At 21.9% G+C, this 24,348-nt stretch overlaps 2 protein-coding genes across 3 annotated transcripts in view; one reads left to right on the top strand and one right to left on the bottom strand.

The window, feature by feature from the left end:
• Positions 1-8,251, bottom strand: part of LOC117174856 (mitochondrial intermediate peptidase) — an 87,844-nt gene extending 79,593 nt beyond the window's left edge. For both annotated transcript variants that reach the window (XM_033364253.1, XM_033364252.1), the window contains exons 1-3: positions 7,972-8,251; positions 2,574-2,836; positions 2,286-2,472 (exon numbers count right to left, since the gene is read on the bottom strand). In XM_033364253.1, the coding sequence (XP_033220144.1) occupies positions 2,286-2,472; positions 2,574-2,836; positions 7,972-8,109 (588 nt within the window). In that variant the 5' untranslated portion in view covers positions 8,110-8,251. The remainder of the gene's footprint in view (positions 1-2,285; positions 2,473-2,573; positions 2,837-7,971) is intronic.
• A 306-nt stretch (positions 8,252-8,557) lies between these two features.
• LOC117174490 (RUN domain-containing protein 1) overlaps positions 8,558-24,348 on the top strand; it is a 36,569-nt gene continuing 20,778 nt past the window's right edge. The window contains exons 1-4 of the mRNA XM_033363649.1: positions 8,558-9,019; positions 13,365-13,458; positions 23,861-24,019; positions 24,122-24,302. Coding sequence (XP_033219540.1) covers positions 8,706-9,019; positions 13,365-13,458; positions 23,861-24,019; positions 24,122-24,302 — 748 coding nt within the window. The 5' untranslated portion in view covers positions 8,558-8,705. The remainder of the gene's footprint in view (positions 9,020-13,364; positions 13,459-23,860; positions 24,020-24,121; positions 24,303-24,348) is intronic.

Raw genomic sequence — 24,348 nt, 5'->3', positions numbered from 1 at the left:
AAAATTCCCGAATTATAAAATTTCGGACCAGTTTATAATGTCACCGAATAAGAAAATTCCAAAATAATAAAATTATCAACTTATAAAATTTCTTAATAATAAAATTCCAGAATTCGAAAATTTCAAAATAATAAATTTTCCGAATAATAAAATTCACAAATAATAAAATTCCCGAATAACAAAATTTCCGACCACTTTATAATGTCGCCGAATAAGAGAATTCCAAAAGAATAAAATTACTAACTAATAAAATATCCTAATAATAAGATTCCCGAATTGGAAAATGCCCTAATAATAAAATTCCAGAATTCGAAAGTTATCAAATAATAGACTTCCTGAATAATAAAATTTCCTAATTGGAAATTTTCCGAATGATAAATTTCCCAAATTGGAAAATTCCCGAACTGTTTATAATATAAAAGAATTAGAAAATTCACAAATAATAAAATTCTCAAATAATAAAATTCCTGAATTACAAAACTTTCGAATTATAAAATTCCCGAACAATGTGTAATGTTATCGAATTAGAAAATTCAAAAATAATAAAATTACCGAATAATAAAATTCTCGAATAATTAAATACTAGAAATGAAAAATGCCCAAATAATAATCTTTCACAGTAATAAAATTCCCGAATTGGAAAATTTCCGAATAAAAAAATTCCCAAATTGGAAAATTCCGAGATATAATTTCCGAATAATAAAATTCCTAAATTAGAAAAATCCAACATTCTTGAATAAAAAAATTCCCGAATTACAAAATTAACGAACAATAAAATTCCCGAAACAGAAAATTTCCGAATAATAAAATTCCAGAATGGAAAAATTTCCAAATAATGAAATTTCTGAATAATAAAATTTCCGAATTGGAAAATTCCAGAATATTAAACTTCCTGAATTACGAAAGTTTGGAATAATAAAATTCCAGAATTGTAAAATTCCCAAATAATTGAATTTCCGAATAATAAAATTCCCAAATTTGAGAATTCACGAACAGTTTTTAATATTAACTTCTGATATAATTCTTTTAACTGAAAATTTCAATATTTTATTGAAAATTCAAGTCTTATAAACATTCATTTTTTTGTTTTGAAAACTCATCCTTTTTGTAGTAATTTGACCTTTTTTAGTAAAAAATTCAACTGCCTGGTTGAAAGATAATTTTTGTCGGTTGAAAATTTAAATGTTTTGTCGAAAATTCATATATTTTGTTGAGAATTTTAATTTTAAATTTAAATATTCTTTTTTTTTTAATTCTTAACTTTTACATTTTTCATTTAAAGTTCAATATTCGTTTTTTAAAATAAAAAATCTCTATTTTTTGTTAAAATTGGATCTTTTTTAGTTCAAAAATTCCAATATTTAATTTAAAATATTTTAGAAGCAATAAAAAATTCAAAACATTTAGTTGAAAATTGCATGTAATTAGTTGAAAATTCATCTTTTTGGTAGAAAACTAATCTTCTTTGTCGAAAATTTAACTATTTGGTTAAAGAATGTTGGTCTTTGGTTGCGAATGCATCTTTTTTTATAGAAAATTATTCTTCTTTGTTGAAAAGTCATCCTCTCGGGCTGAAAATTCAATTATTTTGTAGAAAAATCGTTTTTTAAATTGCAAATCAATTCTATTAAGTGAAAATTTAAATACTCCATTTTTTTAAATGGAGCTTTTTTGGTTTCAAAAGTCAACTATTTAATTTAAAATGTTTAGAAACGAAAAAATATAAGCTGAAATTTAATCAAATACAATTTTTACTAAAATTATATCTACTTTTCAAATTATTTACTCAAAAATTTATGTTATTTGCTGAAAATTCAACTTTTTTGGTAAAAAATCATCTTTTTGGTTAAAAATTTTACTTTTGGTTAGAAATTTGTTTAAAATTTCTTCTTTTTTCAACTAAATAGCTATTTATTTGAAAATTTATGGAAAATTAATGTTTTTTGGTAAAAAAATAATCTTCTTGGTTGTAAATTCCATTATGTGTTTAGAAAATTGTGTGTTTGGTCAAATATTCATCTTTTTTGATAGAAAATTAATCTTCTGGTTTGAAAATTCAACTATTCGGTAAAAATTTATGTATTTTGTTTTGTTTGTACTATTTTTAATTTAAAATGAAATTTTTTTCCCTAGTAATTAAAAAGTTCAAAAATATTTTCCAAGTAAAAATAAAGAAATATTGTCATTTTTTCGAAATAGTAGCAAAATAGTGCCATCGTTCAAAAAAGTAAAATAACCGCACGAATTTATTGGTAGAAAATGTCATAGAAAAAAATAATAATTACTTGTAGGATGTAGTCATTTAGTTCCACAACTTCTTGTCTCTGTTTTTCCGGAAGGTGAATTCCACTCTGTTCGAAATCGAATAAAAATAATTCTGCGACATGGTTGTCGATTTCTGTTGTTTTTTCAATGTCTCCGTTTTTAACAACATGCAACAATGAATTATACAGATTTCGATGCGTGTTTAATCTGAAAAGGAATGTATAAATTTAAGGATTTAAATATAATTCAACTAAATTTTCGTGAGTAATTTGGAATGATTTAGGGTCTAAATTTAATTAGGCACTTACTTTTCAACAATACTACTAATTGCCAAACATGCATCTTCTGCAGCGACTGCAAAAGCTACTTCAGGATGAGCTAGCCTGACGAATTCTGCCATGTCTGCGACTTTGCACAAAGTATCGGAAAGCTCGTCGAAAACTTCGACCATTTTTCTTTTTCGATCTGAACTAGTAGCTTCTGCGATAAGATTATTTGCGTGCGAGATCGCATAGTTTTTGAGTGTTTCGAAACCTTCTGCATTTTCTAGTTCAGGTATTCTAAATAATCCCTACAAAAAATATAACTTTTTCTTAAAAGCAGTAAATTAATTTTTTTATTATTTTGATTATGATAACTCATACGATCCTTTTTTTTAGATTTTCTAAGAGAACGCGGAAATTTCTTTCTTTTGGCGAAAAAATTATTTCCTATTTTTGCCAGATTACAAAACAAACTTTTAGAGGTCGATATGGTGGTTTTTTATAACAAAAACTCGACTTTGTACAGTTTTTAAATTTTTATTTGTATAATTTTAACCATCAAAACTTTTACAATACAGGAAATTCTTTATCTTCAATTCTTTTAATGATAAAGTTCAGATTGAGAGGTCAAATTGATGTCTAATTTTTTGTTTAAATTATGAAAATTTCAAGAAATATTACTTACTTTACAGACAAATATTTCTACTACTAGAAACAATTAAAGAAAACTTGTCTTATATTAAAAAAAGAATCCTTCCAAACAATTAAAAATAGATAAATTCTTGTAAAAAGAAAGTCTGTGCCGCCTTGTTTCTTAGATTTAAATGTAAATCACATTTTAAACCATTAGGAATATTTATATAAAACCATTAAAACATTGTGAATTAGTATATAATGATGTTTTTACATTATTTTTATTTTAGTAAATAATTCATGGATGGTTTTAACACAACTTTTGATCATTTAAAGCCTTTTTTAAACATTGTAGAAAAAAATCGAATAATTAAAAAAAATATTCAAAAGTTTAAAACAAATTTCAAAATATTTCGAAATAAAATTTTGAAGCTTTTTATGGATTTTGAAAGGTTTCAGGATAATACAAAAATTTTGAAAGGTTTTTCGAAATTTTATGAATAATTCGATTCAGTTTAAAAGATACTTGAAATATTCCGAAAATTTAACAAATATATTTTAATTTGTTCTAAGATTCGACAAGCCGTAAATATATTTTAAACCAACTCGAATTTGTCCTATATTTTTGTATAAAATAACTTTCTTAACAATTTTCTACATACTTTTTCAAATTATCTGAAATTTTCAAAAAAAACTTTTTAAAATTTTCTCAAGAGACCTAGAAAAACTATATTTATATAACCATGAAAACAAATAAACTTAAAAAATAAATAATTATTTGAAATTTTGATCTTGTTTTTACAAATTATTTTCCCACTGAAGTTATAATTTGGTTGACATTATTTTTCTTTCTCGACTAAAAAATCTTTTTTGGTTGAAAATTCAAATATTTTGTTGAAAATTTGTCCTTTTTATTTTATTTTATCTCTAGATTCTTAGGAAAATTATATTTATATAACCTTAAGAACAAATAAAATTAAAATATATTTAAAAAATTTATTTTCTCCTTCAAATTTTAACTTGGTTAAAATTATTTTTTTCCTGACGAAAAAAACTTTTCTGGTTGAAAATTCAACTATTTTTTTGAAAATTTATCTTTTTTATTTTATTTAAATTTTTTTTTATATTGAAAAATAAATTTCTTTGGTCTGAAATATCAATTATTACATTTTTCGTTGAGAATGCATTATTTTTTGTTAAAACATCAACTATCTGTTTGAAAATGGACTTTTTTGAACCATTTTTATTTCAATTATCTAAAACCCTCAAAAAACTTTTTAAATTTTCTCTAGAACCTTAGGGAAATTATATTTATAAAACCTTCAAAACAAATAAAATTAAAACATATTTTTACAAATTATTTTCTCCTTCAAATTCTAGTTTGGTTGAAATTATTTGGTTTCCTGACGAAAAAAATCTTTTCTCACTGAAAATTCAACTATTTTGTTAAAAATTCGTCTTTTTTATTTTAAATCCACTGGCTTTATTCAAAAATTGAAGCATTTTTGGTTGAAATATCAAATAATACATTTTTCGCTGAGAATTCATATTTTTAGTAGAAAATTCAACTATCTGGTTGGAAATTACTTATTTTGTTGTTGTTGAAATTTTGATTTAATATACCTGTAATCTTCGAAAATCTTTTTAATTTTTCTTTAGAATTATAGCAAAATTATATTGATACAAGCTTAAAACAAATCAAATTAAAATATTAATAAATGGTTTTTCTTTCTTGACTAAAAAATTTTTGTTGTTGTGAAAATTCATCTATATTATTGAACATCAGTCTTTTTTAGCTGAATTCAATTTAAAGAAAATATATAAATCTTATTTATTGAAATATCAACTATTGTATTTTTCGTTAAGAATTCATATTTTTTAGTAGAATTTTTTTGTTTGTTAAAAATTACCTTTTTTGAAATTTTAATTTGACCTATCTAAAATCTTAAAAACGTTTTTAAATTTTCTAAAAAATTATAGGAAAATTATATTTACATAACCTTAAAAACCAATAAAATTAAGAAAATATAATATTCTTATATTATAAATTGTTATTCGAAATTTTTATTTTTTTACACATTATTTTCCCATCAATCATTTTCACCGTTCAAAACAAAAAACTTGCAATCACAAATATTTCAAATTGATTTATTCTTAGAAAAGTGTTCAAAATAAAAAGATATTTTAAGCGGGAAATATTAACAGAGAAAAAAATGTTATGTGCCAAGAATTGTATTGTTGAAACATTTGTATACTTAAACTCTTTAAAATATCCAACCTTTAAACTGAGTTAAATAGTTTTAAAATGTACAATTTTCAAATTGTTAATTTCACATTTTTTTTAGTTCAAGCATTTCAATTTTAATTGCAAAATTAAAACTTATGAGAGGGAAAAATGGAAAATTCAACATGAAAATTTAGAAATTTTTAAAGTTTAAAAATGTTTGAAACCTTTAAAAAAATTATAAACAATAATACAAAAAATGAACGCTATGATTCCAGTTTTTAAATTGCACAATTTTTAATATTTTAATTCGATTTTTTACAATTTGAGTTTAAAATGTTCAATATTTTGTAACATTTTCAAATAAAAAATTTCAAATTCATATTCTACGACTTGGAAAATTTTTTTAAAACAAAGATGTTTGTACATTAAAAATTGGAACCAAGCAATTTAGAAGATTTAAATCTAAAATTATTAAATTTAAAATTGACTAAAATTGAAACAGAATAATTTTCAGACAATTTAATTTTTAAATGTATGGATTTTGATTGTTTAATTGTTGACACTTTATGTACAACTATTATCCACTTTCGAAATTTATCAATAAAATATTTTGCAATTTTAATTAATTGATATTTTAAATCTTCAAAACAAAAATAAAAATTAATAAGAATTCAATGAATATAAAATAAAAATAATTAATACAAAAAAGAACATTCCGATTTTTTACATTGTTAAATTTCAATCCTTCCAAATCGAAATTGTTTTTCTTTTAATTTGTGTTCGAAATTATCAATATTTTGTAACAATTTCAAGTGAAAAATATATAAATTGAAAATGAAGCAATTATGAATGCTTTTAATTTGATATTCAAAGATTTCCAAAAAGATTTTAAACCAGAATTTACATTTGAAACCAAACAATTTAGAATATTGTAATCTATAATTATTAAATTCAAAACTGACTAAAACTGAACCTAAGGAATTTTAAGATACTTTAATTATTATTTATCTCGATTCTGATTTCTTAGTTTTTAACACTTCACATAGAATTATTATGAATTTTTGAAATTTTTTATTCAAATAGTTTCCAATTTCAAATGATTAATTTATTTAATCATAAACTAAAAATCAAGGAGTTTTGAGATAATAAAAATTAAATTTTTTAAAAAAATAATGCAAAACAAGATTGCTATTTTATAATTTTAATGTTTGACATTGCACAAATTCAGGGCTTTCAATTCGATTTTTTTTTCAATTTCAGTTTAAAATGTTCAATATTTTGTAACATTTTAGAATTATTTAAAAAAAATTAAAACTATGCATCTATCAAATCTTTCAATTTGATATTCTTCGAGTTTAATTTTTAACAATTCATGAAAAATTATTATTCATTTTCGTCCAATTAAATATATTTCAATTTTAAATGATTTATTTTTGTAATTTTCCTCTATTATATTTTTCGTCGAGAATTCGCATTTTTTAAAGCTGTAACTAACATATATCGAAGTTTTTACATTATTTAATTTTTAATAAGTAATTAATTAAACGTTTTAAGGTTTACAATATTTCTCAAAATTTTATGAATTATTCAATTCAGTTCAAAAGATATTAAATTTTTTTTGAGGTTTTCAAAAGATTAAAAATACAGTTAAAGTATGAAAAATTACGAGAATTTCTAAAATGATTTTTAATTTATTCGATACTTCAAAAAGTCCTCAATAGCTTTTTAACTCACTTGAATTTGTCCTTAATTTTTGTATTAAAAAAACTGTCCTAATTATTTTCTAGATACTTTTTCGAAATATCTGAAATTTTCAAAAACCTTTTTCAATTTTCTCAAGAATCCTAGGAATTGAAACAAAACAATTTGCAGCGAGTTTAATTTTTATATATTTGGATTCTAATTAATTAATTTTAAATACTACATGTCGAATTAGTATTTATTTTTGACATTTTTCAATTTTAATTGATTCATTTTTGGAATCTTTAACAAATAATTAAAAATGAAAACACAAAAAAACGCTATGATTCTAAGTTTTATATTCCACAGTATTCAACCTTTCCTTTCGATTTTTTTAATTGAGTCTGAAAAAAGATCAACATTTTTTGACACTTTTAAATAACAAACAATTCGATTTTCAAATGTGTTTTAATTATTTCGAATTTTCTATCTAATAATCTCCTTTCGATCAAATTTGGGTTGCTTCATTTTGCTGCGCCACCCTTAAAATAAGAAGAAATAAACATTTCATATGTGAAAGCTTTCAGATTTGAATTACTTAAACAAAAATACACGCACATTTGATAATTTGAAAATGTTATAATTGGAATAACCTGAAAAAATGCTTTCACTCAAGAATTTAAAACTTTTAGCACACTCAATCAATTATATAAAAAATCAAAACTTTTTTTCAAATGAACAATAAAATATACTAGGAAAAACAATAACAACGTATGTTTTTTAAATACATTAACTTCACTATTGAATTTCTAGGTTATGTCAAATTAGAAAATGATGACAAAGACGAATAAAGTGCACTTTTCTTGAAATAATTTTTTAATAATCAGGAGAATTTATACTTACAGTTTGCTTTCCTGACAATTTAAATCCGTGTTTTTCTGCACCTTTGGAATTAAAAGAAGTAGCCAGAGGCGACCAAGTACTGACTTTTCTAACTTCTTTAATTCGTTTCACTAATTTTCTTAGCAGCATTCGCGACATATTTATTAAAACTTATTGAGATTCAAAAAACAATATTATAATTCGTCAAAATCAACACGCTGAATTACATTTGAAAAATCTTCTAATTAACACAAAAAAGCAGAAAAGTTCGATTTTTTGTTAGGTTAGGTTGTCACACATGTGCTCCGTCACAAACGTCACAGACGTCACACGCACGCGTGTACTTCATATGTAGGAATATTCCTTAAATTATGAATGGGTTTCTTCATTGAGACTATTTTCAATAATTTGAATAACTTAAATTAATAATATTTTTCAAAATTGTAAATTTTCAAAGAAAGAGCTATTTCGCCCTATTTTTAAAAGATAAATGCAAGTCGGAGCAAATTATTAATTCGAATCGACCATTGACGTCACAGGATTTACACGTGCGCAGAAGTTAATTATGGATTAAAGTGACAGATGTCAATGGAACACTGGAAGACCTTGATGAACGATAAAAACTGTGATAGAAACCCTCGTTCTTTCGCAGAATGAAATATTTTCGGTTAAAACACAATGGATCATTTTTTCGGTGAGAATATCTGGAAACAGTTGGGCGGGTTTTTTTCGGTAGTGGAAATACGCGAGTGTTTATGGCAAATCGAGTGAAAAAATACATGAAAATGGAGGATTTTAACCTGGAGTACCTTTCGGAAACAAAACTGAAGGAAATAAAACTAGAGAGAAAAATGAGCGAGTTATCGAACGAGTTGCTGAAACCCGGGGAAGAGTTGTTAAAGCCTGGTGAAAATGATGATTTTTCTAATTCCGATGAAAGCGAGAAACCTTTTGGTGAAAGATGGGCTCCTGTCGGTGCGAATGATGGAGATAATGAATTTAAAGAATTTAAGGACGAATATAAGGATGAATATAAGGGCGAATTCAAATATAATCATTCGCTAGAAAAGTGAGTATTTAAAAGAGAAAATATTATTCACATATCCTTATCAGGGTGTCTACTCATCTTGAGTATCTCGAAAAATCTGGAAATGCCAGAGAAACTTTTTCAGAACGTTAAATGTTGTTTAATTCGTACCATAAAATTGAATAACAATGTTTATTCATTTGTGAAAGTACCTTCATATTCCTAAATTTAACTATCTTGTTGAAAATTCGTTTTATTTTTGGTTTGAAATTATTTTTTTTTTGCTGGAGAATTAACTATTCTATTTATAGTTTAAATTTTATCTTCTTAGTTGAAAATTGATATTTTTGCTTATAATTTCAATAGTTTTTTTTGAAATTTTTTCTCCCTCTTGACTGAAAAATCTTTTTTAGTTGAAAATTCGAATTTTGTATTAAAAATGTATCTTTTTGGCTCAAAATGAATTTGATTGGTAGAATTTTAGTTTTTTTTTGCACTGACTTAAAAATCTTTCTTAGCTGAAAATTCCATTTTTTCTCTGAAAATTTATCTTTTGGGTTAAAAATTCATTTTTTTGGTTGAAAGTTAGTTTTTTTTACATTAAACTATGTATTCCATTTTTAGTTGCAAATGTACCTCTTCCAATTTTTTCCGAAAAATTATATTTTTTGATAGAAATTCAATATTATTGTGTTAAAAGTCTCCTGTTTCGTCGAAAATTTATCCACTTGGTTGAAATTTATTTTATTTGGTTAAAAATTAATTTTTCTACGGAAAAATTAACTATTCTATTTTAAGTTAAAAATATATCTGTTTTAGATGAAAATTCATCTATTTTGTTGACATTTTTTATTTATAGAGAGGTTATATCATCAGTTGAACCTTTATATTTTTGGTTCAAAATTAATTTCTTTGGCAAAACATGAAAATATTCTGTTAAAAATTTATATTTTTGTTGAATATTCAACTACTATTTGGTTAAAAATTGATGTAATTTGTTGAGAAATCGTCATTTTTGGTAGAAAATTCAACTATTCCAGTTAAAGGTTCATCATTTGGGTTGAAAATTCACCACTTTGATTGAAAATTGAACTATTTTGCAAAAAGGATTGTTTTTTTATTGAAAATTAATTTCTTAATGGAAAATTTAACTCTTCCATTTTTGGTTGAAAATTGATTTTTTTTTAGCTGAAATTCGTCACTTCAGTTAAAAATTTAACTATTTTGTTGGAATTTTTTTTTTCTTGGTTGATAATTATATTTTTAACTAAGGATGTAGCTATTTCATTTCTGGTTTAAAATTGATCTTTTTTAGTTAAAAATTTGTCTTTCTGGTTAAAAATTCAATTATCCCTTTTAAAGATTCACCAGTTTAGTTAAAAAATCATGATTTTAGTTGAAAATTAAAATATTTGGTTGAAAATTTGTCTCCCTCTTGACTGATACATTTTTCTTAGTTGAAAATTTGTATTTTTGGTTAAATTCAAGTGTTCTTTTTTTAAAATTATTTTTTGTTGTTAAAAACTAATTTTTGGATCTGAAAATTAAATAATTCCTATTAAATGTTGAATCATTTTATTTGAGAATTCATATCTTTAGCTTAGCGTGAACTTTTTAAAATGAAAATTGAACTATTCAATTTTTAGGTGGAAGATTTATCTTTTTCAGTTAGAAATTTATGTATGTTGTTTAAAACTTCACATGATGAATAATTAATTTTTTTTTAAATTGTATTTTTTTAGTGAAAAATTAATCTTATTGTTTGAAAATGCAAATATTTCAGTTAAGATTCATAATTTCAGTTGAAAATTTATCACTTTGTTTGAAAAATGCACTATTTTGTTAAAAATTCTTTTTTTTTGGTTCAAAATTATTTTTTTAACGGAAAATTGAACTATTCTACCTTTTGGTTCAACATTGATATTTGTTATTTAAAGAGTCACAATTTTAGTTAAAAATTAAACTACTTGGTTAAAAAAATGAACTATTTTGTTAAAAATGTATACTTTTGGTTGAAAATTCAATTATTTCAGTTAAAGATTCATCCTTTTAGTGGAAAATTCACCACTTTGATTGCAAATTTTACTATTTTGTTAAAAATTCGTTTTATTTTTAGTTTGAAATTATTTTTTTTCAGCTGAAAAATTAACTATTCTATTTTTCGTTTAAAATTGATCTATCTAGTTAAAAATTCAAGATTTTGGTTGAAAAATTATATGTCTCGTTGAAATTTTTTTTTTCATATTCATCTTGGTTGAAAATTCATCTTTTTACGTAAAATTTCAATAGTTTTTTTGAAATTTTTTCTCCTTCTTAAGTGAGAAATCTTTTTTAGTTAAAAATTCGAATTTTTCCTTGAAATTGCTTAAAAAATCAGATTTGTTTGACATTATTTATTTTAGTTGAAATTTATTTTATTTGTTTAAATATTAATGTTTGTACTGAAAATTGAATTTTCAGTTAAAAATGTATCTATTTTAGATGTAAGTGCATTTATTTCGTTGAAAATTTGTTTTATTCTTGGATTGAAATTAGTTTTTTACCTGAAAAATGAACTATTCTCTGTTTAGTTTAAAATTCATCTTCTTAGTTGAAAATTCAAGTTTTTAGTTGAAAAAATAAATGTCTGTTAAAAATTTGTTCCTTTTTTGAAAATTTACATATTTTAGTTGAAAATTTATCAACGTTGTTGAAAATTTAACTGTTTGGCTAAAAATTCTTTCTTTAATTGTTAAAAAATGATCTTCTTTGGTAAAAAAATTTTCTTTCAGGTTGAAATTTCAAGTATTCCTTTCAAAGATGCACCAGTTTAGTTAGAAAATCATTATTTTAGATTAAAAATAAAATAATTGGTAAAAATTTCTCTCCCTCTTAGTTTGTTGTTTGTTAAAAATTAATTTTTTGATCTGGAAATTAAATAATTCCTTTTAAATTTTCCATAATTTAATTTGAGAATTCATCTCTTTGGTTTAGCATAAACTTTACTTTTGTGATAACAATTAATCTGCTAGTTTGAAAATGCAAATATTTCAGTTAAGATTCATAATTTTATTTGAAAATGTATCACTTTGTTTGAAAACTGAACTATTTTTTTCAAAATTCGTTTTTTTATTTTCGACAATTATTTTTTTAACGGAAAATTTAACTTTTCTATTTTTTTGGTTGAGAATTGATATTTGTTAGTTAAAAATTCAACTTTTTAGCTTGAAAATTTGATTAATTCCATTAAAGATTCACCATTTTAGTTAAAAATTAAACTATTTGGTTGAAATTGAACTATTTTGTTAAAAATGTGTCCTTTTGGTTGAAAATTCAATTATTTCAGTTTTAGTTTAAAATTCATCACTTTGATTGCAAATTTTACTATTTTGTTAAAAATTGTTTTTTTTTTGTAGAAAATTATTTTTTTTAAACGGATCATTTAACTCTTCTATTTCTTGGTTGAAAATTGATATTTTTTATATTTAAATTCACCTTTTTAGCGTGAAAATTTGATTATTTCCGTTAAAGATTAAAGTAAAGAAATTAAACTACTTGGTTGAAAAATGAACTATTTTGTTAAAAATTTATCCTTCTGGTTGATAATTCAATTATTTCAGTTAAAGATTCATCCTGTTAATTGAAAATTCATCACTTTGATTGCAAATTTTACTATTTTGTGAACAATTGGTTTTTTTTTCGTAGAAAATGATTTTTTTTTTAACGGAAATATTTACTCTTCTACTTTTTGGTTGAAAATCGATATTTGTTAGTTAAAAATTCACCTTTTTGGTTTGAAAATGGACCTTTCTGATTGAAAATTCAATTATTCCACTTAAAGATTCGTCATTTTCGTTGAAAATTAATGATTTTAGTTGAAAATTTATTTTTTATTGTTGAAAAAGCAATATTTTGTCTTGAAGAGTTAGAAATTTGAAACGTTTTAAAATGAATTTAATTTAGCACCTACATTAATTTTTCTTAAATATGCACTAAATTTGAAGCATATGAAGATAAAATAAAAATTTGTTTAAATTATTATTGAAATCCATGTAATTTAATGACAAATTCCAGAAATCATTTATTATTTTTTTGTATTGATTGTTTCAATCCTTTCTAAATTAAATAAATTAGTTACTTTCTCAAATAAAAAAAAGTTATTTAATTTTACATATTAATGGTACTATTTTTACACATTTACATATTTACAAAAACTGAAAAAACATGATTTATAAAAAACTCTCGAAATTCTATTCATGTTCGAATTCGATTGTTTAAAAAAATGAGAAATACTTGATTGTCAGGGAATTTTTCAGGGTTTCAGAAGATACCCTGTTTATTTATTTCTTATTTATTATAATATTTAATGTCTTTAGTATTCTTTGTAAAATGTTTTCTTCTGATTCAGTTTGCCTTATGACATGGAAAGGCTGAGAATCTTAGAAGAGGAACAAGAGACGCTCAATTCGTCGTTGATCGCATTAACAACCCACTTTGCTCAGGTAAATAAAAAATAAGTAAATAAAAGAAAATTCAGTTTAAAAAAATCAACAATTTGAAGATATTCTAAAGGAATTAAAAGATTTTCGGGTATTTTTAAAAATTGCAAACGATTTCCAAAAGCTTTAAAAAGTTTCAATTGATTCCAAAAATGTTGTAAGATTTTCGGGTATTTTAAAATATTCCAAAGAATTTTCAATAATTTGAAGGGATTTCAAATTTTCAAAAAGATTGTAATCGATTATAGTAATTTACAGTAAATACAAATTTAGTTTTGATTTAAGTGCGTAAAATTACTTTTTCATATGTTTGAATTATTTTCAATTTACTTTAATTAGTTTTTAATCCACCTCGAATTTTTATGAATCTCATCGAATTCTTCGCATTTCCCTTATTAACTGTGTCTTATTAAGAATAATTAAAAAAGAGCACCTTAATATAAATAAAACGACAAAAATTATTTTATTATTATACCTAAGAGAACGGATACTAGAATTTTTATCAAAATTACTAAGAATAGCTCAAATTATTCAAATGATTTGACATGGATTTGCTCAAATGAGGGATTTTAATTCCAGAAATTGATTTCTAGAAGAAAATATTTCCATTGTAATTTTTTTTAATATTTGGAAATAATTATGTCCCTAAAATTTTTCGACCACATTATAATTTGTAAATTTTTTCACACTTTCAAAGAGATTCTAAACTAATAAAAAATTTGAAATTTGTTATTTCAAGTAATAAAATTTTTTTCTTGTGATACCAGGCAAAATAAAAATTTATTTTTTATTTTAAGAACATATTTTTAAACATTTCAAATTATTCCCTTCAATTTTGGAAAAGAATGTAGTTAATCGTGAAGCGATATTTTTCAATTTTGCAAGACTATTTTTGAAAAATCACAACAATAATCTTAAATTTAAAAAGATTTTAACACTTTGAAACAAATTGTAGATTTTTGAAGATTTACAACAAAAAGTTTAGAAAGCTTTTTAGGAATTTTGAAAGGTTTCCAGAGAATGCAAACTTTTTTTTAAGATTTCGATGAACATCTTAAATCATTTTCTATTCTAAAAAGTTGATTTCAATCGAGTATTTCAAAAGATTAAAAAAAAATTATAAAATATTTTTTAAATTGTCAAAAAAGAATCTGGAAGATTGTAAGACAATTTTTTTAATTTTGCAGAACCTTTTCAAAATTGGAGGAAAAATTCGAATAATTAATAAAAATATTAAGAATTTTTAAAAAAATGTTAAAAATAGGTTAAAATTTGACAAAAATTAAGAAACTAAAAACAGATTGTAGTTTTTTGAAGATTTTGACTTAGCCCTATGAAGTTTTTTAAAGATTATTCAACAATATTTCTAAAAAAATTTAAACTTTACAAAAGATATCCAAAATTGTCAAAAACGAATTTGGAAAATTTTATGACAGTTTTAGGCATGATTCGAGTCAGCTCAAAAGATACTTAAGAATTTTTGAGTAGGTTAAAAATAATTTTAAATTGAAAGTTTTTTTTTTTAAATTAATAAAATATTTTTAAAAAATGTCAGGCTCTAAAAAGTCATAAATATCCTTTAAAATTACTCTAATTTTTCCTAAAATATTGTAAAATTCTGTAAAAAAAGAAGTTTCTCAATAATTTTCTCGTTGGAAATACAAGAATTATGTTGAAAATTCGGCTCTTTAAATGAATTCAAACCTTTTTGATTTAAAATTAGAATAGTTTTTACTTTAAATATTAACTAGTTTATTTTTCGTCAAGAATTCACCTTTTTTTTGAAAATGCCACTTCTAGAATAATAGTTAAACTACTTTCTTAAAAATGTACTGATTTGGTTAAAAATTCATTATTTTAGTTGAAAATACATCTTTTTGGTTAAGGAATCAATTATTTTGTTCAAAATTCGTTTTTTTCTAATCATTTAAAAAAATTTTGATTCAAAATAAAAAAATTTTGGATCGAAGTATCAACTATTGTATTTTTTCTTGTCTAATACATTTTTTGGTTTTATATTCAATTGCTTGGTTAAAATTTGAACTACTGTGCTAAAAAGGAAAAGATTTAAAATCACATAAATTTTGTTTAAAGTTTTTAAAATCCTTTGAAATCACTTCAAATTATTTAGATATATGGAAACTTCTTTGCAATTTTTTTACATATCCTCAAATCTTTCAAAAAATTGAAAATCTTGGAAAATACCTTGAAATATTTTACAATCTGTTCAAAACTTAAAAAAGTTTTAAACATTCTTTTAAAACATCATATAATCTTAAAAATCCTATGAACTCCTCTATAAACTTGAGAAATTAAAGAAAATTCTTTAAAACTCGAACCGGAAAATGATCGGAAAATGACCGAGAATTAAATTTTTTCAACCGGGAATTCACTTCTGATCGCAGTAAATTTCAAGTTTTCATTATATTAATAATTTTAGTCAATTTAGGAAAAGTATTTCTACTTTATCTACATTTGAATTTTTTTTCTGATTATCTTAGTTTACTTTAATTAAATCATAATTTATTATTGGATTTTTATTTATATATTTAGAAATTAAACAAGTAATTTAAAAATTTATATATTTTGTGAAAAATTCGCCTTTTTATGTCAAAAATATATTCTTCTCGGTTGAAAATGAATCTTTAGCAATAAAATTAATCATTTTAGTTGAAAATTCATCAGTTTGGATCAAAATTTGCTTTTTTAATTGACAATTCCACTATTTTGTTGAAAATACATGTGTTTGGTTAAAACTCGATTGTTTTTGGTAGAAAATTGTCTTTTTTTTGCAAGTTTATCTTCTTGTTTAAAAATTTTTCTTTTCGGTTAGATATTTATGAATTTAGTTGAAAATTCATCTTTTAGGTTCGAAATAAAATTATAAATAAATATGTAATTTTAATTAGAAATTCATTTGTTTGGATGAAATATGAGCTATTTGAGTGATAAATGGTTTTTCCTTCGGATAATAAATAAATATTTGCTGAAAATTGATCTAATCTGTGGAAATTGTTATTTGTTTTTTTTTTTTTGGTTGAAAGTAATTTTTTTGTTTATACTGTAACTGTAATTATTATTCCAATTGAATTTTTTATAATTTTCGTTGAAAATTCATCTTTCTGGTTTAAAAATCAACCATTGAAAATATAACTATTTAGTTGAAAATTCGTATTTTTTGTCATACAATTTATATTTATCGTTGAAAATACATATTTTTGGTTAAGGATTCAACTATTTTGTTCAAAAATATTTTTTGTTATGTAATAATTTTTTGTTGTTGTATATTCAACTGCTTAGTTAAAATTTGAACAACGGTGCTGAAAGGTAATTTTTTTAGTTGACGATTCATCATCTTAGTGCAAAATACCATTTTGTTGAAAATTCCCATTTTCTGGCATACAGTTAATATTCATGGTTGAAAATACATTTTTTTCGTTAAGGATTCCACTATTTTCTTCAATATTCTTTTTTTTTTTTAAATGAATTAAACCGTTTTTTATGTAAAATTCATCATTTTTGTTCAAAATTCATCTTTTTGGTTGAAAATGTAACTATTTTGTTGAAAATTCGTATTTTCTGGCATACAGTTAATATTCATAGTTGAAAATACATATTTTTGGTTAAAGATTCAACTATTTTGTTAAAAGTTTGTTTTTTTCTTAAAATGAATTAAACCATTTTTTATTTAAAATTCATCATTTTAGTTCAAAATTCATCTTTTTGGTTAAAAATGTAATTATTTAGTTGAAAAATTCTTAATTTTTATCATACGATTAATATTTATATTTGAAAACATATCTTTTTGGTAAAGGATTCAACTATTTTGTTCAAAATTAGTTTTTTTAAATTAATTAAACATTTTTTGATTCAAAATAAAAAAAAATTCGATTGAAGTATCAATTATTATATTTTTTGTTATGTAATAATTTTTTTGGTTGTATATTCAACTGCTTGGTTAAAATTTGAACTACTGTGCTAAAAAGTAATTTTTTTCAGTTGACTCATCATTTTAGTTCAAAATTCATCTTTTTGGTTGAAAATTTAACTTTAGTTGAAAATTCGTATTTTTTTCATACAAGTAATATTTATTGTTGAAAACACATCTTTTTGGTAAAGGATTCAACTGTTTTGTTCAAAATTAGTTTTTTTTTCTTAAAATGAGTTAAACCATTTTTTATTTAAAATTCATCATTTTAGTTCAGAATTCATCTTCTTGGTTAAAAATGTAATTATTTTGTTGAAAATTTATATTTTCTGGCATACAATTAATATTCGTGGTTGAAAATACATTTTTGTCGTAAAGGATTCAACTATTTTGTTCAAAATTCTTTTTTTTTTAAATTACTTAAACATTTTTTAATTTAAAATTAATCGTTTTAGTTCAAGACTCATCTCTTCGTTTGAAAATGATAATTTAATTATTATTTTAGTTGAATATTTCATAATTTTAGTTGAAAATTCAGCTCTCTGGATTCAACTATTTTGTTCAAAAGTCGTTTTTTTTAATGAATTAAACCGTTTTCTATTTAAAATTCATCATTTTTGTTGAAAATATAACTATTTTTTGTTAAAATTCGTACTTTCTGGCATACAATTATTATTCATGGTTGGAAATACATTTTTTTCTTTAAAGATTCAACTATTTTGTTCAAAATTCGTTTTTTTTTTAAATGAATTAAACAATTTTTTAATTAAAATTCATCATTTTAATTTCAAATTTATTTGTTTGGTTGAAAATGTATCTATTTTGTTGAAAAATCTTTTTTTTTTTTGCTTAAAAATAATATTCATGGTTGGAAATACATTTTTTTCTTTAAAGATTCAATTATTTCATTCAAAATTCGTTTTTTTTTTTTTAAATGAATGAAACAATTTTTGATTTAAAATTAATCATTTTAGTTTGGTTAAAAATGTAACTATTTTGTTGAAAATTCTTTTTTTTTTTGCTTAAAAATAATATTCATGATTGGAAATACATTTTTTTCCTTAAGGATTCAACTATTTTGTTTAAAAATCGTTTTTTAATTCATTAAACAGTTTTTGATTTAAAATTCATCATTTTAGTTTAAAATTTATTTAGTTGGTTGAAAATGTAACTATTTTGTTGAAAATTCATTTTTTTTTTTGCTTAAAAATAATATTAATGGTTGGAAATAAATTTTTTTCTTTAAGGATTCAGCTATTTTGTTTAAAACTGTTTTTTAATCTATTAAACAGTTTTTGATTTAAAATTTATCATTTTAGTGTACATTTATTTGTTTGGTTGAAAATGTATCTATTTTGTTGAAAAATCTTTTTTTTTTTTGCTTAAAAATAATATTCATGGTTGGAAATACATTTTTTTCTTTAAAGATTCAACTATTTCATTCAAAATTCGTTTTTTTAAAAAATGAATTAAACAATTTTTGATTTAAAATTAATCATTTTAGTTTGGTTAAAAATGTAACTATTTTGTTGAAAATTCTTTTTTTTTGCTTAAAAATAATATTCATAGTTGGAAATACATTTTTTTCCTTAAGGATTCAACTATTTTGTTTAAAAATCGTTTTTTAATTTATTAAACAGTTTTTGATTTAAAATTCATCATTTTAGTTTAAAATTTATTTAGTTGGTTGAAAATGTAACTATTTTGTTGAAAATTCATTTTTTTTTGCTTAAAAATAATATTAATGGTTGGAAATAAATTTTTTTCTTTAAGGATTCAGCTATTTTGTTTAAAACTGTTTTTTAATCTATTAAACAGTTTTTGATTTAAAATTCATCATTTTAGTGTACATTTATTTGTTTGGTTGAAAATGTATCTATTTTGTTGAAAAATCTTTTTTTTTTTTTGCTTAAAAATAATATTCATGGTTGGAAATACATTTTTTTCTTTAAAGATTCAACTATTTCATTCAAAATTCGTTTTTTTTAAAAATGAATTAAACAATTTTTGATTTAAAATTAATCATTTTAGTTTGGTTAAAAATGTAACTATTTTGTTGAAAATTCTTTTTTTTTTGCTTAAAAATAATATTCATGGTTGGAAATACATTTTTTTCCTTAAGGATTCAACTATTTTGTTTAAAAATCGTTTTTTAATTTATTAAACAGTTTTTGATTTAAAATTCATCATTTTAGTTTAAAATTTATTTGGTTGGTTGAAAATGTAACTATTTTGTTGAAAATTCATTTTTTTTTGCTTAAAAATAATATTAATGGTTGGAAATACATTTTTTTCTTTAAGGATTCAGCTATTTTGTTTAAAACTGTTTTTTAATCTATTAAACAGTTTTTGATTTAAAATTCATCATTTTAGTGTACATTTATTTGTTTGGTTGAAAATGTAACTAGATTGTTAAAAATTCATATTTTCTGGCATACCATTAATATTTATGTTTGAAAATACATCTTTTTGGTTAAGGATTAAACTATTTTGTTCAAAATGAGTTGCTTTTAAAATTAATTAAATATTTTTTGATTTAAAATTCATCATTTTTGTTAAAAATTCATCTCTTTGATCGAAAATGTAACTATTTTGTTGAAAATTCGTATTTTCTGGCATACCATTAATATTTATGTTTGAAAATACATGTTTTATGTTAAGGATTCAACGATTTTGTTCAAAATACATTTTTTTTTTAAATTAATTAAACATTTTTTGATTCAAAATTAAAAAAATTTGGATTGAAGTATCGACTATTATATTTTGTTTTGTGTAATAATTTTGTTTGGTTGCATATTCAACTGCTTGGTTAAAATTTGAACTACTGTGCTAAAAAGTAATTTTTTTAGCTGAAGATTCATCATTTTAGTTTAAAATTCATCTCTTTGGTTGAAAGTGTAACTATTTGATTGAAAATTCGTTTTTTTTAGCTTACAAATAATATTCATGGTTGAAAATACATTTCTTTCGTTAAGGATTTAATTATTTTGTTCAAAATTCGTTTTTTTTTTTTTTAATTACTTAAACATTTTTTAATTTAAAATTTATCATTATAGTTCAAACTTCATCTCTTTGGTTAAAAAATGATAATTTAACTATTAATCCAGTTGAATATTTCATCATTTTAGTTGAAAATTCAGCTCTCTTGTTTAAAAATCAACTATTGAAAATACAACTGTTTGGTTGAAAATTCGCTTTTACGCCATACAATTAATATTTATGGTTAAAAATACATCTCTTTGATTAAGGATTCAACTATTTTGTTTAAAAATCGTTTTTTATTAATGAATTAAACCGTTTTCTTATTTAAAATTCATCATTTTGATTGAAAATGTAACTATTTTTTGTTAAAAATTCGCATTTTCTGGCATACATTTATTATTCATGGTTGAGAATACATTTTTTTCGTTAAGGACTCTACTATTTTGTTCAAATTTCATCTTCTTGGTTAAAAATGTAACTATTTTATTGAAAGTTCGTTTTTTTTTGCTTGCAAATAATATTCATGATTGAAAATACATTTCTTTCGTTAAGGATTCTACTATTTTGTTCAAAATTGTTTTTTTTTAAATGAATTAAACAATTTTTGATTTAAAATTCATCATTTTAGTTAAAAATTTATTTGTTTGGTTGAAATTGTAACTATTTTGTTAAAAATTCTTTTTTTTTTTGCTTAAAAATAATATTCTTGGTTTGAAATACATTTTTTTCTTTAAGGATACAACTATTTTGTTTAAAACTCGTTTTTTAAAATGAATTAAACAGTTTTTGATTTAAAATTTACTTTTTTGGTTGAAAATGTAACTAATTTGTTAAAAATTCTTTTTATTCTGCTTAAAAATAATATTCATGGTTTGAAATACATTTTTTTCTTTAAGGATTCAACTATTTTGTTTAAAACTCGTTTTTTAAAATTAATTAAACAGTTTTTGATTTAAAATTCATCATTTTCGTTTAAAATTTATCTGTTTGGTTGAAAGTGTAACTATTTGATTGAAAATTCGTTTTTTTTAGCTTACAAATAATATTCATGGTTGAAAATACATTTCTTTCGTTAAGGATTTAACTATTTTGTTCAAAATTCGTTTTTTTTTTAAATTACTTAAACATTTTTTAATTTAAAATTTATCATTTTAGTTCAAACTTCATCTCTTTGGTTAAAAAATGATAATTTAACTATTAATCCAGTTGAATATTTCATCATTTTAGTTGAAAATTCAGCTCTCTTGTTTAAAAATCAACTATTGAAAATACAACTGTTTGGTTGAAAATTCGCATTTACGCCATACAATTAATATTTATGGTTAAAAATACATCTCTTTGGTTAAGGATTCAACTATTTTGTTCAAAAATTGTTTTTTATTAATGAATTAAACCGTTTTTTATTTAAAATTCATCATTTGGGATGAAAATGTAACTATTTTTTGTTAAAAATTCGCATTTTCTGGCATACATTTATTATTCATGGTTGAGAATACATTTTTTTTGTTAAGGATTCTACTATTTTGTTCAAATTTCATCTTCTTGGTTAAAAATGTAACTATTTTATTGAAAGTTCGTTTTTTTTTGCTTACAAATAATATTCATGATTGAAAATACATTTCTTTCGTTAAGGATTCAACTATTTTGTTCAAAATTGTTTTTTTTTTTAAATGAATTAAACAATTTTTGATTTAAAATTCATCATTTTAGTTAAAAAATTTATTTGTTTGGTTCAAATTGTAACTATTTTGTTAAAAATTCTTTTTTTTTGCTTAAAAATAATATTCTTGGTTTGAAATACATTTTTTTCTTTAAGGATACAACTATTTTGTTTAAAACTCGTTTTTTAAAATGAATTAAACCGTTTTTGAGTTAAAATTAATTTTTTTGGTTGAAAATGTAACTAATTTGTTAAAAATTCTTTTTATTCTGCTTAAAAATAATATTCATAGTTTGAAATACATTTTTTTCTTTAAGGATTCAACTATTTTGTTTAAAACTCGTTTTTTTAAAATTAATTAAACAGTTTTTGATTTAAAATTCATCATTTTAGTTTAAAATTTATCTGTTTGGTCAAAAATGTATATATTTTGTTAAAAATTCGTTTGTTTTTTTTTTGCTTAAAAATAATATTAATGGTTGGAAATACACTTTTTTCTTTAAGGATTCAACTATTTTGTGTGAAACTCTTTTTTTTAATGAATTAAACATTTTTTGATTTAAAATTCATTATTTTATTTTAAAATTTATTTGTTTGGTTGAAAATGTAACTGTTTTGTTGAAAATTCTTTTTTTTTTGCTTAAAAATAATATTCATGGTTTGAAATACATTTTTTTCTTTAAGGATTCAACTATTTTTTTTTAAACTCGTTTTTTAAAATTAATTAAACAGGTTTTGATTTAAAATTCATCATTTTAGTTTAAAATTTATCTGTTTGGTTAAAAATGTATATATTTTGTTGAAAATTTGTTTTTTTTTTCTTAAAAATAATATTAATGGTTGGAAATATACTTTTTTCTTTAAGGATTCAACTATTTTGTGTAAAACTCTTTTTTTTTAATAAATTAAACATTTTTTGATTTAAAATTCATTATTTTATTTTAAAATTTATTTGTTTGGTTGAAAATGTAACTGTTTTGTTGAAAATTCTTTTTTTTTTTGCTTAAAAATAATATTTATGGTTGGACATACATTTTTTTCTTTAAGGATTCAACTATTTTGTTTAAAACTGTTTTTTAATCTATTAAACAGTTTTTGATTTAAAATTCATCATTTTAGTGTAAATTTATCTGTTTGGTTGAAAATGTAACTAGATTGTTAAAAATTCGTATTTTCTGGCATACCATTAATATTTATGTTTGAAAATACATCTTTTATGTTAAGGATTCAACTGTTTTGTTCAAAATGAGTTTTTTTTCAAATTAATTAAACATTTTTTGATTCAAAATAAAAAAATTTTGGATTCAAGTTTCGACTATTATACTTTTTTTGTGTAATATTTTTTTTTGGTTGTATATTCAACTGCTTGGTTAAAATTTGAACTACTGTGCTAAAAAGTAATTTTTTTTTAGCTGATGATTCATCATTTTAGTTTAAAATTCATCTCTTAGGTTAAAAATGTAACTATTTTATTGAAAGTTCGTTTTTTTTTTGCTTACAAATAATGTTCATGATTGAAAATACATTTCTTTCGTTAAGGATTCAACTATTTTGTTTAAAATTCGTTTTTTTTTAATGAATCAAATTGTTTTTGATTTAAAATTCATCATTTTTGTTCAAAATTCCTTTCTTTGGTTGAAAATTCGTATTTTCTGGCATACCATTAATATTTATTTTTGAGAAAATTGAGGGAATTTTGAAAATGAAGTGTTTCGGCGACCCGGAAAATAAAACCCACAAAAGAAAGTAAAGATGGATTTTTCGACAAGGAAGTGTTATTTTATATAAATCCTAACTTTTTTTATAATAAAATTTAAACATTTTCATTTCTCCAGGTTCAATTCCGACTTCGCCAAATAGTAGATGCGCCAACCGAGAGAAAAGAAAGCTTGCTCAAGGAGTTAGAAGAATTTGCATTTAGAGGAATTCCTGACGTTCCGAATCATTTTGGATTCGACAGCAGATCGTCTACACCCACTTCCGGCAGAAATAGTGTATGTTATGGATTTTCAGTAATTTTCTGTATTTTACTTTTTTTTAGAGAAAACACATATTTTTAAAAAGCTTTAAATTTTAACAAGTCTTTGAAATAACAGAATTTTGGAGAACTGAACGATGCAGAACTTGAATCAAAAATGGCATTGCAAAGATCAAAACAGAGGGATTTAATTAGCCAACTGAAATCACAACTGGAAGATCTGGAGAAATATGCATACGAAACTGGCGATGCGGATTTACCTCAAAGCGTTGTTCTAGAACGGCAGAATATCATAATCAGTAAGTTTAACACAAATTTTTATTTTTTATTTTTATTAATTTATAT

The sequence above is a fragment of the Belonocnema kinseyi genome, chromosome 6, assembly GCF_010883055.1.
Source record: "Belonocnema kinseyi isolate 2016_QV_RU_SX_M_011 chromosome 6, B_treatae_v1, whole genome shotgun sequence".
Classification (NCBI taxonomy): Eukaryota; Metazoa; Arthropoda; class Insecta; order Hymenoptera; family Cynipidae; genus Belonocnema; species Belonocnema kinseyi.
The sequence above is the reverse complement of the archived record's forward strand: the minus strand, read 5'-3'. Positions and strand labels throughout refer to the sequence as shown.